At 41.6% G+C, this 18,404-nt stretch overlaps 1 protein-coding gene across 5 annotated transcripts; it reads right to left on the bottom strand.

The window, feature by feature from the left end:
* Positions 1 to 3,062: 3,062 nt before the first annotated feature.
* Positions 3,063 to 15,231, bottom strand: CBLL1 (Cbl proto-oncogene like 1). 5 transcript variants are annotated; one of them, XM_075927223.2, is made up of 7 exons: positions 15,075 to 15,230; positions 10,249 to 10,322; positions 9,320 to 9,487; positions 8,803 to 8,900; positions 8,430 to 8,513; positions 5,180 to 5,253; positions 3,063 to 4,534 (listed from the first exon to the last, which is right to left on the bottom strand). In XM_075927223.2, exons 2-7 carry the CDS (start codon positions 10,307 to 10,309, stop codon positions 3,493 to 3,495), a joined length of 1,527 nt encoding a protein of 508 aa, XP_075783338.1. In that variant the 5' UTR covers positions 10,310 to 10,322; positions 15,075 to 15,230; the 3' UTR covers positions 3,063 to 3,492. The 5 variants fall into 5 exon arrangements, with proteins under 5 accessions (XP_075783338.1, XP_075783317.1, XP_075783330.1 ...); XM_075927202.2 differs by having other exon boundaries at positions 8,803 to 8,903; positions 15,075 to 15,229; XM_075927215.2 differs by lacking the exon at positions 15,075 to 15,230 and adding an exon at positions 10,511 to 15,063 and having other exon boundaries at positions 8,803 to 8,903.
* Between the last annotated feature and the right edge of the window lie 3,173 nt (positions 15,232 to 18,404).

Raw genomic sequence — 18,404 nt, 5'->3', positions numbered from 1 at the left:
TGTACTCCGTTACAGAAAGGTAAATAAGGGTATGTCTACACTAGCCCCCTAGTTCAAACTAGGGAGGCTAATATAGGCATTCGAACTTGCAAATGAAGGATTTAAATATCCCGGGCTTTATTTGCATGTTCCCGTCTGGTCGCCATTTTTAAATGACACTAGTCTGGACTAACTGCCCACAGCTACACGGGGCAGTTAAACTGTAATTTGAACTAAGCCTTTAGTTTGAATTACCTGTTGCTCCTCCTGGAATGATGTGTAATTCGAACTAAGGACTTAGTTCGAATTACCATTTAACTACCGCGGGCAGTTAGTCCAGACTAGTGGCATTTAAAAATGGCAACTGGACGGGAACATGCAAATGAAGCCCCGGATATTTAAATCCTGGGCTTCATTTGCAAGTTCAAATGCCTACATTAGCCTCCCTTGTTCGAACTAGGGGGCTAGTGTAGACATACCCTAAGCGAGCAGGTTTTGGACATGCACTTTCTTTCACAACTGTTCCATCAATTATGTGTTCCTCAAGTCTGATTTCTGCTTACATGCGAGAATTATTCAGTAATGGCCACCTCCAGCACAAAAACCTAAATTGCACTTTCATTAGTCAATAGAAAGACTCTCATTGATATTAATGGAAGTCAGATCTAATTTTCCTTAATTTTTAAAAAGAAAGAATATTTCATACTTCATCCAAGGTGACATGTTTATCTGCTGAGCTGTCAAACTGTGGCTTTCCCTTAAATATTTAATAAAACAGCAGAATAACTCTAACAGGAATCAACAAGAGAATTTTACCAGTGATTTAAAGGAAAACAAGTCAGTATGGTACATTAACCATGTTCCTAAGGATAAAGGGTCAGTTACCCAAACCTTGTATTGGCTTCAGTAAGCATTGGATTTGACCCCAGGATGAAGAATGCAATATAGACTATTATTAAAACTAGGCCCCTTAATGGAAATCTCAGAAAATTTTTCATATCACCTAAAGAAAACCATTGGTTGCTTAATATACATGAGGTTCACTAAATTAAGAGATTGCCACAATTTCAACAGAAGCACCTTACACCTTTGTTTAGTTTGTCAAAGGAAAACAAGTTCTGAATAAAATTGGGTTATCTGCTGAACACAAATCTTTTTAATAATAACCTACTCGTTGGCTTGTTTATCTTTATCCATCTAGAATTCTAAACTTCTAGATAAAGTAATATATAATAAATTAATGAATATATAAAATCTCTATATAATGAAGCCTGCCTCAGACCCATCTAAAAGCCAATAAAAATATTAAATACTTGTCTAGTATAGGCTGGTCTTTAATAAGATGTTAAATAAAATTCCTTAAGAAACCTTAGATAAACGAGTTCCTACCTAAGACTGGGGTAATTACCTGATATTTCAGTGTACACACAGGAACCTATGCTGAAGATATTAGCTTGAATGATTTAATAATTAACAAAATATTCTGTAACATAAAGGGGGTACCTTTGAAGTACCCTGCATATTTATTAACCATGGAAACAAAACACTCTTATTGAGTAACTCTCCTCCCCTCCCACTGAAATGGTAAAATTTCAACTACCCCTACATTATAATTTGCACCTTTCTTCCTAGGACATCAAAACATTTTACAATTGTGGGTATTATTCCTATTTTGCAGATAGGGAAGCTGAGGGAAGAAAGCTTTTATTTTTAAAGTTAGTCATACTACAACTGCACAGGTAACTGGACAAATAGACAATACTATTTATGTAAAAAAAGAAGTATTGGCTTTTCCCGCTCCTTATGGAATTCACATGCACCTAAATTCAAAACTCAGGTCCTAAGTGATTTTCTCAAGGGCACCCAGCAAATCAGTGGCAGATTCAAGAACAGACCACAAGCCTTACAACAGGGTGCTTGTATTATATAATACTCATTTAATGTTTAAAATTATAAAGTTTGGAATGTTCAGCCAACAGGTGTTCTTTTAGGCTCAACACTAACTCATACTATGTGAAAGGCAAAAAGAGAACTTATGGAAGTAAATAAATTAAGCCTTTGAAAAAATTCCATAAGTAGATGGAACTACATTGTTTTAGAAGCATGATGTGAAACCAGACACAAAGGTCAAAAATAGATTGTTACCTCTATACCCACTTAATTTTGTAAAGTTTTTTTTTAAATGTTTATTTTTCCAATACTAGTATTGGCTGTAATGTAAAAAGTAAGCATCCTGCTTGTACAATGAAAGCAGTGCAAACAACTTCATTTTCCAGCTCTCCTGTGCTAACACAACTACCGTTAAATATCCTATTTATCTCACATTTTTTCAAAGGATTAAATAAAAAGTTTTACAAAGCCTAAATTTGGGGCCTACCGAGATCTGACAGCATCTGTCAAGTCTATTTTAGGCCAGGTTAAAACATATTATGTCCTGTAAATGGTCAGCTGCTTCTTCAAATCTACCACCTAAATTTGACATGATTTATACGTATGTATTTTTAATCTCCGTAAGTGATGTCAGATTCCCTACCTCCAAGTTATTAACGGAGAATGCTTTTCTACTCAACATTACCATTTCTATAGGGAAAGTAAACACTATGTCCCCAAAAATTATGTTCCTCCATATTATGAATGTGGTAAGTTGGTAAATAGCACCTGTAATGTGAAAGGACCCACTGAGTAAATGTACAAGACACGAATTCAACAGCAGTGGGGAGTGTATGAGATCTAACGTTAATCCGAATTTTCCAAACAAATAGTGAGCTAAGAAAATAAGATGTTAAAATGTTAAGATATGACTTCATGTGATCATCAAAACTGTGTTTTTCCTCATATCATTCACTCTGTGATTCCAAAGTTGCCTCAAAATTTAAAAAAACCATGATACTACACTTCAGATTTATAGATCTTTACACTTGTCCCATCAGACTTAACCACAAACAAGGATACTGATAAGGTATGAATGTCTCTTACACTGAACATGCTATTAGGATGCCAGATAGGAAAGTACTCATGTCAAAACATGAATTTTTTTTTTCCAGAAAGTGTGTCTGCGCTCAAATTCACATAAAACCCCAGCATTTTTACAACCATATTTAAATTTAATTATTGTACACAGGTTAACAAAAAAAGTATCACAAGTAAAACTAAACATTGAATTTAACAAAAACAATAGAGTGATACAATGGATGTTCAATTTTTCAGGAAATAATATTACAAATGACCATCTGTCAGAGTTTAACCTCACTAGGGACACAAAGTCTGTTAAAAATGTAGCTGTTGTCTACTGAGCCACTTATCTTAGCACTACAGTATATTTCAAGTCAGAGTCCTACGGTCAAGGTATAAAAAAAAAATCATTTAAGTTTCAAGTCCCCAGAGTGTGTTAGTCACAACAACTGTATTTCTTTGAAAGAAAAAACAAAAAAGACCCCAAAACAGATTCATTAAAAGGCTGCTGTATATAGTTTTTCCTTCTCACAATATACTCAGTTCAAATTACTGTTAATATCATTGATAATATGGTCTATATCTGGTTTGATCAGGGTGGTGTGGTCCAGGAAGTGGGGCTTGAGAAGGTGGACCTTGCATTCTTGGGGGTGGAGGAGGCCCTCTTGGAGCTGGCCATATCCCCGGACTCATTCCCCCAGGCTGTGTAAAAGGAGGGCTGAGAGTTCCTTGATCTTCACTGAACTGCGGCAAAGAGTTAGGATTATAGTGATGGGGAGGGGGTGCGTTTACATTTACAGGTGGGCCACCATGTTGAGGCGGGGGAGGTCCTGGAGGAGGATGATTCATATATGGTGGCATTTGGGCAATTATGTGTCCAGGGGGAGGGGTTATTGGTGGTGGAGCAGAGGTCATCGGTGGTGGTGGAGCTTGGCTATAAACCATATGAGGAGTACCTGCTGCCTGGGGAGGATGTTGCATTGGATGGCTTATTGGAGGTGGTGGTGGCGGGGGTGGTGCATAATGTTGCTGTGGAGGCATAATATGATGAGGATGGGTTACCACTGGTTGACCCTGATATTCAGGATGATGATGAGCAGGTGCTGGGGCTGGTGGAGGTGGTTCTCGAGCACCTGAATTTGAATCATCCTGAATAGGGACAGTTATTAAATTGCTGTGTTTTCTTGTGGAAATACGAAACGTATCCTGACTGACCGGGCGAGGTGGTGGTGGAGCCATTGACATCTCTGCTGGGGGTGCACGAATGTCTTCATGTGGTTGATTATAATGCTCGTGTTGCACATGCTGTAAAGGTGGTGGAGGCATCATGAGGTGCTGCTTTGGTGGAATATGGCTCATATGATGCTTATCAGGTGGCATTATAAAACGCTCAGGAATTTCAGCAGGAGGTGGGGCAATAGGAGGATGAACAGGTTCAAGTGGAGGACGAGTAACAGGTTTTCCAGCTCTCATATGTCGATGGTTGATGTGAGCCTGTAAGTCTCTCTGAGACAAATATGTTCTCTTGCACCCTTGAACAATACTACACATGAAGAGAGACCCTCGCACACATTGCTCAATTCGCTGCACAGGATCGTTACAGCTAAATTAAAAAAAAACAAAAAAAACATTGGTTTATCATCATCACTGACAGCTCTGAATTTAGAAACGTTTACATTGAAGTCAATGATCGTTCCATGATTCTACAGATCAGAAAAGACATTTGTTAGTGCCAATGCAACTAAAAGGCTTTTTTCTTTAATTCAAATTAAGTTCTATTTCAAAATTAGACATTCTCCTGCAGAAACAAAGTTAAAGTACTTCAACATTTCCTGAGGTGAAGTTTAAAACAGACCTGCCATAATCTGTACAATGTCTCAAAATTCACAAAAGAAAAGGGGCTTTGAGATTAAGGTACACAATTATTAAAGGAGCCTCAATTATTAGTGCGCTGTCACTCGCTCTTTTGCAGGTAATAATGGGAATAATGAACAAAAATATGTTAACCACTTATTTAAAATACCATCTAAACATCAACAGTAAAATTAAAACTCTCGATATCAGGGATACTATGTAGTGCCAAACTAAAACCCATCTGGTGCAGCAAAAACATTCTTTGATGTTCTTTGCTGCTTCTTTCTACTGAACTGTTTTTTTCCACCAAAGATTATATACGTTGATCAAGATGCATGTAGGGCTAAGCAATTTAAATTATTCTCCCTTTTTAATAAATCTGTAGTGAACTTACCCTGGACACATCTTGTCACCCTTCTTCTCATGTAATATAGCACAGTCATAGCAGAACACATGCTTGCAAGGTATCTGGAGAGACACAAACAATCGCTTCATTAAATCACTGTGTGTAAGCCAGTAGGATATTTATAGAATGTATTAAATACGTTTTGTGACATTCCTCCTTCATGCAGATGCTTTCCTATTATGTATTCCTGAAAAAAAAAAAAATCTTACATTTGCGTTGTCTGAAGTAGGTGCTGGGAAATGGACAAGATACAGCTATGTATAACAAAATATGAAGTACTTCTGATTGGACACTGTCTTTTTCAAACTAATATTTGAAAGTCCATTAAAAAGGAAATGCAAAAGGTATGAGCAAAACTTTGAATAAAGAATGCACCAAAAGCTCTTCCTATCACAGCAAGCAAGGCCCTTATGGAAACCACAGCAGTGTATTTCCACTGCTACTGGGACCTAGCAATACTACAAATGGTACTTAATGCTATAGCAATGGCATTCTACGCTCTCCCTGCTTAAATGTAGTCCTTTCAGTAGGATTTAGTGCATTGCTTCTGAATCTCCCATGTAACTGCACACATTAACCTGAATGAAGCTTGTGCTTCTCCAAATCAAATTGAAAATTTCATCCTGGCAGTTGCAATAGTTCAAGTTCTGTGACAGGTCAGAGAAGGCACAACTGAACATGACACAGTATTTTAACAGTCAGTGCCCAACATCCACATCCTGCTAACTGGTACAGTTCTCCAAACAAAACAGACTGGTATTCACACATTCTTTAAAATAAGAAAGAGACTAAATAGCAGAGTTTAGTTCACAGTGCAGCCTGTAAAGTTCTTAACTGGCAGAGCTGAGCCTTGACATTAAAACTGAATAATCAGACTTCATCTGTACTACAGCTATAAATGACTGAAGGAATCAAGTTACCACACAGTTTTCCCAAAGGCAGTAAAACCATGGTTCAAAGATGTAGTATAAGTGTTTTAATGTCATCCACAGGCAAGTTATAACACTCAACAGTCCATTACATTACAAAACCCATTACAGAGCCATAGTTGCAATCAGTCTGCACAATTTTTAAATGGGCAACAGCATAAACCAGTGTAACCATTCCTCCTGATTTGGTTACAACTATAGTACAGGCAAGCCCTTTAAAAAAAATATCAAACATTCCTGAAGTGCTTTCCAACATGGCACAAGGAGCAGGTGAGTAAAAGGAAAGACAACTCAACACAACACAACTGTCTACCCCATCTATAAAATTAAAAACAGCTCCCAAGAGCATCTTAATGATAAAGATTGGTTGGCCTGGATTAGGCCTATAAAGTTAAGTGCATCAAAAGGCAATACTATTTTTTTAAACAATTAAGCCATTAAGTTAGATCTCTCAGCATCTATTAATCTATACTCATTATTTTAATTTTATTCTTTGCATTCTCTTATATCACAAATGTCTAGTATTTACTAACTCCTTAGTACATCTTTCAGTAAAAGCCTTCAAGAAAGATGCAATGCTCAGTTTACAAAAATAAAGCGCTTTAAGGCCAAATGGGCCTATTATACTTCCACTGAAGTCCACGGTAGGGATATAATAATATAGTTGATTAACCGATAAGCAAAAGTTTATCGGTTAATACTATAGACTCCACACACACACACACACACACACACACACACACACCCACCCACCCACCCACCCACCCCCCCCCCCTCCTCTCACCCTTGCCAGTAAATTTTTTAGCAGGCTGGCCAGCAGCTCAGTTCTGGCTCGCACCAGGTCCAGAACCTACTCTTGCTGCAGCTCTGCATTTAAAATGTATTAGGAGCCAGGCAGGCAGCCTGGCTCAGTTCCAGCTAATGCAAGGTCCAGGAGCTCAGACCCACCTTAAACAGGGGCTGATGTCACCCTGTTCTGCTGCCTCTTTATCAGAGGCATCAGCACTGGGCAACAGGCAGCCAGTCCACAAGGGGAGCTGGTTTTTAAACTGGTTCCCCTCATGGGCCAGCTCCTGCCTGACACCCTGCATTGTTGCCTCTGATACAGCAGCTGCCAGCCCCACCTCCAGGGACTATAAAATAGTTGACTAACCGATAAAAATTCATGAGGTTACTCGACTATTCAATTAACTGATATTTAACATCCCCAGTCCATGGATACTTTTAAATTGACTACAATGACAGCAGGATCAAGCACTATATCAGTCATTCTTCCACAGTTATTTTACCCTTTAATTAAGGACTAAATTAGCTGTTACCATTCAAGAGAGATATCTTGAAGTCATTGTGAATAGTTCTCTGAAAAACAGCCACTCACTGTGCTGCAGCAGTCAAAAAAGCAAACCATGTTAGGAATCATTAAAAAAGGGATAGCGAATAAAAGAGAGAATATCTTATTCCCTCTATATAAATCCATGGTATACCCATGTTTTGAATATTGTGTACAAATTTGGTCACCTCATCTAAAAAAGAAAGAGGTATCTTGAAAAAGTTGAGAAAAGGGCAACAAATTATCAGGGTATGGAACAGCTGCCACATGAGGAGAAATTAATGAGACTGGAACATTTCAGTTTAGAAAAATGAAGACTAGGGAGAGGATATGATGGAGGGCTCTAAAAATCATCACTAGTGTGGAAAAAGTAAATTAAGAAGAATTATTTACTCCTTCTCATAACATAAAAACTAGGGGTCAAGTTAATAGGCAGTAAGTGTAAAACAAAAGAAAGCATTTTTTCCATACAATGCACAGTCAACAGGTGGAACTCCATGCCAGAGGATGTTGTGAAGGCCAGGAATTTAAAGAGGGCACAAAAACAAGAGCTAAATAAAGTCACATAGGATAGATCCATCGATGACTATTAGCCAGGGTGCGCAGGAATGGTGCCCATAACCTCTGTTTGTTAGAAACTGGGAATGCGCAACAGGGGATGGATCTCGATTACCTGTTCTGCTCATTCTCTCTGAGGCACCTACCATTGGCCACTGTCGGAAAGCCAGGATACTGTGCTAGATGCAACTTTTGGTCTGAACCAGTATGGCCATTCATATGACCTCAGCAGAAGACATCCTTAGTGGTAAGCTGACTCCTATTTTTAAAAATGTTAAGTAGCTGTTATGCGTGATATTACACTTGCACTACCCAAATATCCATATGCCAATGAGAACACTGAGAACTTTTGCAAAACAAAGGACAGATTCTATGTTAGTTCATAGTATGATAACTTTTCAATCCATACAGCTCTACTCACCATGCGCCCATACAATTTGATAGGCAATCCACACTTGTCACAGAAATGGACTGGGGTATCATCCTTTTCTCCCAGCAAGTTTATCTGTTAAAATGGCATTCATTAGGGATCCTTATTTCATTAGGTTATTAGCAACATGATTGAAAGTTTGTAAATATTTAATAAGGAATAGAGAACTACACAAGCTGAGCAGAACATAGAATACATTTTCTAGAAGTCAAAATGCAGTGGTACTGATTATTTTTTACTTGATTTCTGTAAAGATAAGCAGAATGCTCTGCGCTCTTATTGAGAATAGTAAGAATTAGGTTGGTCCCTATGATTTCAATTTTAATATATTGTATCATCAGAACTATTGCATTCATGACTATACCTTAAAGTCCCAAAAGATGTGTCCAGGGAATCTTCTTTGATTCCCGAACATGTCAGTTCCTTTGCACTCATACCGCTCTTCTTCATTATAATCAAATTCTTCTGGGGGGGAATGAGAAAGGAAAGAGGAAAAAACACTTAGAAAAATTATGGTATGTATTAGAACTGATCTAAGCTGCAATTAAAAAAAAAACCAACCACATGCTGTTCTACGTTACAATAATGAAGAAAAGCTACAGCACTTCCAATGTGAGCAACTTGACTTAAATCCATCATGTAAGGAAAAGTAACTGAAACAATGCTACACTTTGAAGAGAGGGGTTTTTTTTGTTTGTTTGTTTGTTTTTAATACTGCAGCAGCACCTAAAATCTTCTATCAGGTATTTTTACATGTTTGGAGAGCATTACCATATTAGTTCTCCAATATGGAACAAGGCCTCCAAGCACTACTGCAATATAAATAATAAGAGTTTAATGCTATATAAGGAAAGGGTTTAAAGTTATTTAAATTAGTTTACCGTCATCACCAGCCTGTGCCTTTGAAGGCATCCTGTTCATATTTCTTGTAGTACGTGGTGCAGGTTTGGTTTTGTTGGGTTGTTTGGAGATGAGTTTTATAGGGATTCGTCTGCGAACATCAAGACCACCCAACGATCCAGAACTATTAGTGCCTTGCAAATCATTGTCTACAAAAGAGAAAAATATAGTTAGTCATTTTTCTGTTGTTTTATACATTAGTTTCTGAAAGGGTTAGCTCTCACCAAAGACATTTTAAGGAAAACACTGACTTTATTAAAGCTAGTTTAAGTCTTCATTTACTGTATCAGAATTTACTTGTTTGAAAAAAATCTTAATCTACTGATCACATTATACTTTTACACTGTCAGGTCATACCAACAATATTGGCCATAACTGTAATTAAGTTAATTTAGGAGTGAATTAGTGTCTCTCAAACTGCGTAATTTCTTTATGGTAGGGACTATCTTTTTGTGGGAGGTTTGCAGAGCATCTTGCACTGTCTACCTCAATTCATGATTAGGGCTCCAGTGCACAACCACTGTGCAACAAAGCATCTTCCCTCAGGAATGTTTTTACATGCTATGTGCAAGAAAAACAAGGAGACAAACATAGTTTGTTTATGAACTTGGACAAGATAAAGAAGCAACCAAGATGGGGCTCAATTAATAAAGAATTAAAGAATAATTAATGCAAATCAACAAGGGTTTATAAAAAATAGATCTTGACAAACTAACTTGATTTTTTATAAGATTATAAGCTTGGATAATAAAGATAATAGTTTTGATATAACATACTATAACTTCTGTAAAGCATTTTACTTGGTATCACATGACATTTTGATTAAAACTAGATCAATAAAAATTTATCATGTTACATATTAAGTGGATTAAAAATGACAGGTCTCAACATGTAACAGTGTGAAAATCACCTTTGAGAAAATGTATTTCTCTCCCATAAAGATCAGCTCGTGGTCCTATGCTATTTGACATTTTTATCAATGATCTGGAAGAAAACAATTATCACGGGTAAAAGGTTTGCAGATTACAAAACTGGGGGAATGGTAAATAATAAAGAGGGTAAGTCACTGATTCAGAGCAATCTGAATTGATTGATGGGTACAGGCAATGTGTTTTAATATGGCTAAAAGTAAATGTATACATCTAAGAACAAACAACGTAGGCCATACTTACAGAATGGGGAACTCTATCCTGGGAAGTAGCGACTGAAAAAGATTTGGGGGTTACCGTGGATAATCAGATGAATATGAGAGTCCAATGTGACACTGTGGCCTAAAGAGCTAATGTGATCCTGGGACGCATAAACAAGGGAATCTTAAGTAGGAAGCTGTTTTATCTCACTGTATGTGATGCAGGTAAAACTTCTACTGGAATATTGTATCCATTTCTGGTGCTCACAATTCAAGAAGAATATTGATGCACTGCAGAGGGCTCAGAGACGAGCCACGATAATCATTATAGGATTAGAAAGAGACAGAGCTAACCTATTTAATGTAACAAAGGGAAGGTTAAAGAGTGACTTGATTACAGTCTGAATAGCTACATTAAAACTATATTTAATAATGGGCTATTCAGTCTAGGAGGAATGGTATAACATAATTCACTCTTTTAATAAACACAAACGTGATCCAATGACTAGAAGTTGACACCAGACATATCTACATAAGAACATAAGAACTGCCGTACTGGGTCAGACCAAAGGTCCATCTAGCCCAGTATCCTGTCTACCGACAGTGGCCAGCACCAGGTGCCCCAGAGAGGGTGGACCGAAGACAATGATCAAGCGATTTGTCTCCTGCCATCCCTCTCCAGCCTCTGATAATCAGAGGCCAAGGACACCATTTTATCCCCTGGCTAATAGCCTTTTATGGACTTAACCTCCATGAATTTATCCAGCTTCTCTTTAAACTCTATTATAGTCCTAGCCTTCACAGCCTCCTCTGGCAAGGAGTTCCACAGGTTGACAACACTCTGTGAAGAAGAACTTCCTTTTATTAGTTTTAAACCTGCTACCCATTAATTTCATCTAGGACTAGAAAGAATACCTTTTTCAGGGAGGGTAGTTAGCCATGGGCATAAACCATTATCATCATGGTCCATCTTCCATAAATGACAATTTCTGAATAAAAATGGAATGTTTTACTAACAGATATGATCTAAAAATTATTTTGAGGAAGCTCTATGGACTGGACTATAAAGGAGGTTAGATTTGAGGAGCACAGTGAGCCTTTTGACATTGAAATCTATAACATCTTACATCATGTATCTTTTGAACATCCATGACCAAGTACAGCAAAATAGAGAACTGCGAAGACTTTTTCCAATACATTGGTAACATATTTATCTAAAATGAAAATTTAAAGGCTAATCCTCCAACACACATAACAGCCATATTGTGTCAGACCAACAGTCCATCTAGCTCAGTAACCTGTCTTCCAACAATGGCCAATGCCAGGTACAGCAGAAGGAATTAACAGAATAGGAAATTATGAAGGGACGCATCCCATCACCCATTCCCAGCTTGTTACAGAGACTGGGGATGTAAAATCCTGTTTAATCAGTTAATGGTTAAACATTATGTTTAACCATTTAAATGGGATCCCACAAGGTCTGTTCTGCTGAGGCCAGGCTGGAGCATCCCATTTCTGTGGTGCAGTAGGCCTGGCCAGGCTGTGACATCTCTACTAGGTACATGATCCCTGCCTATACTAGCTAATAACCATTGATGGATGTATCCTTCATCTACCTATTTTTCACACACACACACACACACACACACACACACACACACACACACACACACACACAAAATGGGTAAGGACAAGGTCTAGGCAATGACCTGGGACCCTGTTCATAAAAATATTATGTATTAGCAGGGCTCGACAAATAGTGTAATCTACTTGCCCGCCTGTGGCACCCCGGAAGAGCTGGTACGGAACAATCTGCGCATACATAAAGCGCAGAACTGTGCAGCTGGTGAGCAGAGCTCGCCGCCGCTCGGCGAGCCCTGTCTATTAGGGATATTAAATATCAGTTAATGGAATAGTCAAGTAACCTCATGAATTCTTATCAGTCAACTATTCTATAGTCCCTCATGGCGGGGCCAGCAGCCAATGTACTCTGACCTCACTCCCGCGAAGACCCTTTTCATGTGGGAGCTGGTCCATGAGAGGAGCCAGTTTAAAAACCAGCTCCCTTGGGGACTGGCTGCCTGTTACCCTGTGCTGCTGCGTCTGATAAAAAAAAAAAGCAGCAGTGCAGGTGGCAGCAGCCCCTGTTTAGGGGATGGTCTGAGCTCCCAGACCCGCACAAGCCGGAACTGGGCTGGGCTACCTGCCTGCCTCCTAATACACTTTAAATGCAGACCCGCAGCAGGGGTAGGTCCTGAACCTGTCGCAAGCCAGGCTGTTGGCCAGCCTGCTAAAAATTTTACTGGCAAGTGTGTGGAGGAGGAGGAAAAATGCATGTAGTTTATAGCATTAACCTATAAGCTTTTGCTTATCAGTTAATTAACTACACTTTTACATCCTTATTATGTATCTATAGTACTGTAGCACCTATAATTGCTAATGATGGATCTGAATCCTTCTATGCTAGCTGCTGTACATACAGAAAAAGACAGTCCATGTCCCAAATAATTTACAGTCTAAGACTCAAGTATAAGACAAGAGAAAACAGAGAAACACAGAGAGGTAATGAGACAATAATGATAGCATGATGGGTAGTGGCCTCAACTTATTAGCATGCTAAGCACTGTGAAGTTTCTTGTAGGCCCTGCAGCAAAGAATTTTGAAGAAGAGTAACAAGTTAGCTCTGCTGAAGTTTACAGGGATCAACTATGATTATAATTTAAAATACTGTGTTTTTCAAGGAATGTACCTGTCAGGTTTGTAGATTGTGAATCACATATAAAAACAACAAGTAGTCCTGGGGCACCTTAAAGACTAACAAAAATATATATATCATCATGAGCTTTTATAGGCAAAATCCACTTCTTCCAGCCAGGCTGCAGCAGCTCCCCATGGTGCGGAGGTCCTGGCCTTGCCAGAGTGGCCCTCCACCCGCAGGATCCCCTTTAAGTGGATTTTGCCCATGAATGCTCATGATACTATATATATTTGTTAGTCTCTAAGATGTCACTGGACTACTTGGGTTTTTTTTTAAGTTACAGACTAACACAACTATCACTCTGAAACGTATAAAAATAGTATTGTAAATTATTCCCGCCTGTCTTGAACCTTTAACTCCAGGTCTCTTGAAGCTAGGACAGGAATAAACATGCTAGACAGCAAAGATCACCACAAAAAACAAGTTTTGCTATGAAACACTTTGAAACAAAAGTTTAATTAGTTTTACGTTTAAAATATGGACAGGGCTTGTAGCTGAAATGTAAAAATGTTTAAGGGAAGAGGTTCAGAATATTCTAAACAAGGTAAAGATTAAAACTAAGCCTTTTCAATGGGACTTTGCAATCCAATCCCCTTGTTAGTAGCTACAGTGGTCCATCACTGGGCAGGTCTACAGAGGCTGGAAGAGTTACAGTGGCTGAACTGTTCAGCCCTAAGGAAACGTGTCCTATGCTATTCTAGATTGACCCCTGCTGGCCAATTTCAGATACGACTGATAGTCATATTAAAAGATTACTGAGATCACCAAAAATACTAGTATAGTAGTGCCTAAAGACCTCAACAGATCTCCCTGTAATAGACACTGTACAAAACCCATAGCAAGTGACAGTACTCCCTTCTTTTTGGATTCACAATCTGAAAAAAAAAAGCCAATTCAACCTTGTCACTATTACAATAGAGACAAAAAGTAAAAAGCACACAACAGTAAACAGTTCCTACTTCTATGGGAGGAGGATGCACTGGCTGAACAGTTTACACACTGCAACTATATTTTAACTATGATATCAGGTTTGGACAGAGAGGCAAATGGAAATGGTGCATCATAGAGGCAAGATTACCAATTGTAGATGTTCCCCATATTGGAAAATCATTACTCATTTTTTATAATAAAATATTTTCTTTTCATATGCACTCGTGGGCAGCCAATTTCAAAGAGCAATGCTATTTTACAGCAGAAGTCAAAAGCGGGAGTCTGCCTGTTCTGACCAGCTACAGAAAAAGTGCAGCACGTTATACAAACGGTATATTCCTAGACCTTAGCAGATACAGCGAGGTGTTCCCCATCCTCAGCCACTTGCGCCTCTAGCTAACTACACGCCGAGAACCAGAGTTCGTTCAAGGCGTCCTGACCCTTTAGCCCGACCCCAGGAACCTCAGCCATTGCTACGGCAGGGAGGTGTAGCCGGGGTCTGCTGCAGCACCCCCGCCCCGCTCCATAGCTGCGCGGGCGGCGAAGGGGACCGCGCCTCCCCGGGCCAACAGTCCCAGCGGCCTTCCCCGCCCGCTCGGGGCCGCGCCGAAGGAGGCCGGTGGGGATCGGCGCCCGCTCCCCGGCAGGGCCCGGCGGAGGCTGGGGCTCGCGGTCAGAGTGGAGGCTCGGGGGCGCAGGGACGGCGGAGCCCGGCCGAGTCCCCTCCACCCGCACTATGGGCCGGCGGCGCTGGGGTCCAGGCCGCACTAGGCCCCAGGCATCGGGCCGCTCCTCCGGCCCGCTCCCCGTGGGGCCTCCCCGTGTCCGACTGCCCAGGCCACACCACGCACTGCCCCGGGCCGGGCCCAGCCAAGCGGGGACGGGTATAAATACGGCTCCCTCCCTCTCCCCTCCTCACCATTGTGGTCCATGATTCGGCGCGGGGCAGCGTGGGAGCGGAAATCACCACGCCGGAAGGGCGGCACCGGAAGCGCCTGGACAGCGGAAGCGGAAGCCGTCGCCGCCAAGGGGCGGATGGTCAAGTAGGGGAGAACTGAACTAAGCCGAGACCCCGCGCTTAACGGGAGGGCTGCGGGCCTCGTTTCGGTGGGCAAAACGAATAAGCCCCACGTGAGCTACATCTCCCAGTATGCACCGCGGTCCCGGGCAGGGACTGTGGTTCCTAGCCCATCGCATGGGGGGACTTTTTTTTTACTCTGGCATGCTGGGAGCTGTAGTCCCGTGACTTGCTCTCCGCCACGGGCCGCGCTTGGGGACTGCTGGCAGCCCGCAGGGAGTCTGAGAAGGTTCGCGCCTCTGCGAGCGCCCCCCGGGGGAGAGGAAGGGCTTGACCGACAGGCCCAGGCTGCAGCCCCCATCCCGGGAGGGAAGAATTGAGGCTAAATTGCAGGTGATGCCTGAGGATATTTACGACATTTCTTTCCATGGCTCTGCTGCTCAGCTCTGGTGAGACAAGTCTCGGAGTTGTAGCCTTGCTAGTCTGTAAGCCTGCGTCTACTCCTTGCAGCTAATTTGGGCCATCGGAGGTATCCCAGAATAGCTGCCCTGCGTCTTAACGGCGTGCCTGTTATTTGGAAATACATAAGGGGCTCGCTATTCTGACGTCTTTTAAACCTTCTTCCACAAAGAAGAAGGGACATTTTGGAATAGCGAGTTATTTTGGCGCTGCGTATACAGTGCCAAGTTACAAGATAAGCTATTTCAACATTTACTCAGAATAAGATATGCAATTTGTGTAGCTCAAATTGTGTAGCTTATTTCAAGCTACGGGTGCAGTGTAGATGCACCCTAACTGGGGGCAGAGGCTGCGATGCCACTCAGCTGGGCGCTTTGCTTTGGCGAGGTGTGAGCCCTTAGGGTTCCACCAGTGGCTCTCTTAAGTTTCGTCTGTAACCACTTGATCAAGACACCAACTTTGGGGTCTGACTGACTGCAGACTCTCCCTCTATTGCATGGCTCTGGCAGCTTGTTCATTATGAAAAAAAGCAAAAGTTAAAAGACTAGCAGAGAGAGCGCTCCTCCCTCCTCTCTCCCCCCGCCGCCCCATGGCTATGCTGACCATATGTTCCGGATTTTCCAGGACAGTCCCACATTTAAATCTGAACTGGTGGCCACGTAAACACTAAAAATGTGCTGGAAACAGCAGCGCAGCTAGAAGCAGCTGCGCACTGCTGTTTCCTCTCCCTCCTGCAGGAACGCAAGTATGCAGGGACCTTCCTAAAGATTTTTCCTTCTGCTCTAGAACCTAGCCAATATGAGCAGAAGGAGGTGGTGCCTGACTTCTGGTCCTCTGTTCTCTGGCAGACAGATAGTCCTGTTGGGAACCACCGGTAAAGCAGCAGCATGTAAGTGGCCCCACTTTCCCTCCCAGCCTGCCTTCACTGAGACCCCACTGCTGCTCTCCCCTTTAATTTTAGTAAGAGCCATGTGGGTCGTCTTAGATTTAAAAGGGCAGAACCACATAGTAACCTGGCTTCAGCTGAGCTGGAAATCAGATGATTCCTGGTTCTGCACAGAGCGCCGGCTTTGTCCTGCTTTACAAATCTAAGAGCCCTGTGGCTTTTCTTAAATCAGTGGTTCTCAAAGTGCAGCCCAGTGGTCCGCAGCTGGAGCTCAGCTAAGCTCCCTCCCCCCTCCACTGGGATAAAGGTGACTAGAGGGGCGCTGGCTGGGATTGTATATTTCAGCTCTTGCAAGCTGGTGCCGGGTCGGGCGCCTGAGGCAGCGGGAGGCTGGGGCAAGTTATGGCTGTGAGCAGCGCTACAGACAGCGAGAGGCAATGCACAACTCCAGGAAGGGGGCATTGCAGGCTAGGCACCCTGCACCTGCCCATGTGGGGAGTTGTTGGCATCAGGTATCCACTGTGGCAGGAGCTGCCAGGGTTGTGTGGACTGCCTGCACGTGGGACTTGTCTCCCACGGCAACTTCTCTGGAGTCTTTTGTCCCAGCAGCAGGCAAGTAAAGTTTTAGCCTGATGCGGACTGCAGTGGCTTTGGTGCGGGGCCCCTTGTGGCCAGGCTGTGACAGACTTGACATCAGAGCAGCACCTGATGTGTGGACGGGCTCCACGTAGGCATGTGTGGGAGCCTGGCCTGGGTTCCATCTTGGTGCATTGACTCCCAATCCAAGCACCCACCTCACCCCTTATTGGGACCCACCAGCTTGGAGTGGAGTGGTTGAGATTGCAAATCACTGATAGGAATGTTACATTTAGATTAATTAAATAAGTGAATAGTCAATAGAATTTTCATCAACTATAGGAAGAGCAACAAGAATGATTAAAGGTCAGAGAACATGACCCATGAAAGAAGACAAAGAATTGGGCTTGTTTAGTTTGGAAAAGAGAAGATTGAGGGGGGACATGATAGCGGTTTTCAGGTATCTAAAAGGGTGTCACGAGGAGGAGGGAAAAAACTTGTTCTTCTTGGCCTCTGAAGATAGAACAAGAAGCATTGGGCTTAAACTGCAGCAAGGGAGGTTTAGGTTGGACATTAGGAAAAAGTTCCTAACTGTCAGAGTGGTTAAACACTGATATAAATTGCCTAGGGTGACTGTGGAATCTCCATCTGTGGAAATATTTAAGAGTAGGTTAGATAAATGTCTATCAGGGATGGTCTAGAACAGTGGTTCTCAAGTTGTTTCAGTCCACGGACCACTAGGCCAATCAAAAATTTTTTGTGGACCACCTCATTTTTGAGACATGATAAAAAAGAGCAGACAAATATTTTGGTTTGAAACTTATTTCTTACTAACAGATTTTTGGATTCTCTTCTCACTGACAAGCTTTTCAATGTTTGGAGTGGTACTTGATAATGCACAATGAATATCGCTTTCCACTGCAAGCCGATTCCTCTGTTTGGACTTAACGTGCAACAAACACGAAAATCCAGTCTCACACATATAAGTTGATGCAAATGGCAAAAGAAATCTGACTGCATGTGCTGACCGATTTGGGTAACTCTCGGTCACGCTGGCCCCAAACTTCTCTATAGTAGACTGCTGGTACATGTCTTGAGCTGCAAAATCATTTTTCAGAACCAAGAATTCCTCCTGCAGATCCTCTGAAACACTGTTAACATCTGTTGTAAATGGATTCCTGATGAAAGATAATCCATCCCTTGTCCTATCCACCTCCAAAAAGTATCGTTGGAATTCATCTCGTAGCTTCCGTAAATGATTGAGAGTTTGCATCCAACTGGCTTCCTTTTCCCCGACCATGGCATCCACA

The sequence above is a fragment of the Pelodiscus sinensis genome, chromosome 1 (genome assembly GCF_052426305.1).
Source record: "Pelodiscus sinensis isolate ZL-2025 chromosome 1, ASM5242630v1, whole genome shotgun sequence".
Classification (NCBI taxonomy): Eukaryota; Metazoa; Chordata; order Testudines; family Trionychidae; genus Pelodiscus; species Pelodiscus sinensis.
This window is presented reverse-complemented; position numbering and strand designations above follow the sequence as displayed.

Excerpts from the sequence above, each read along its gene's own strand:
- CBLL1 (XM_075927202.2), bottom strand. The coding sequence starts at position 10,309 with ATGTCAAATAGCATAGGACCACGAGCTGATCTTTATGGGAGAGAAATA. Across the intron at positions 9,488-10,248 it reads AGAAATACATTTTCTCAAAG|ACAATGATTTGCAAGGCACT; the intron begins GTGATTTTCACA and ends TCTCTTTTGTAG. Across the intron at positions 8,514-8,802 it reads ACATCTTTTGGGACTTTAAG|ATAAACTTGCTGGGAGAAAA; the intron begins GTATAGTCATGA and ends CCATTTTAACAG.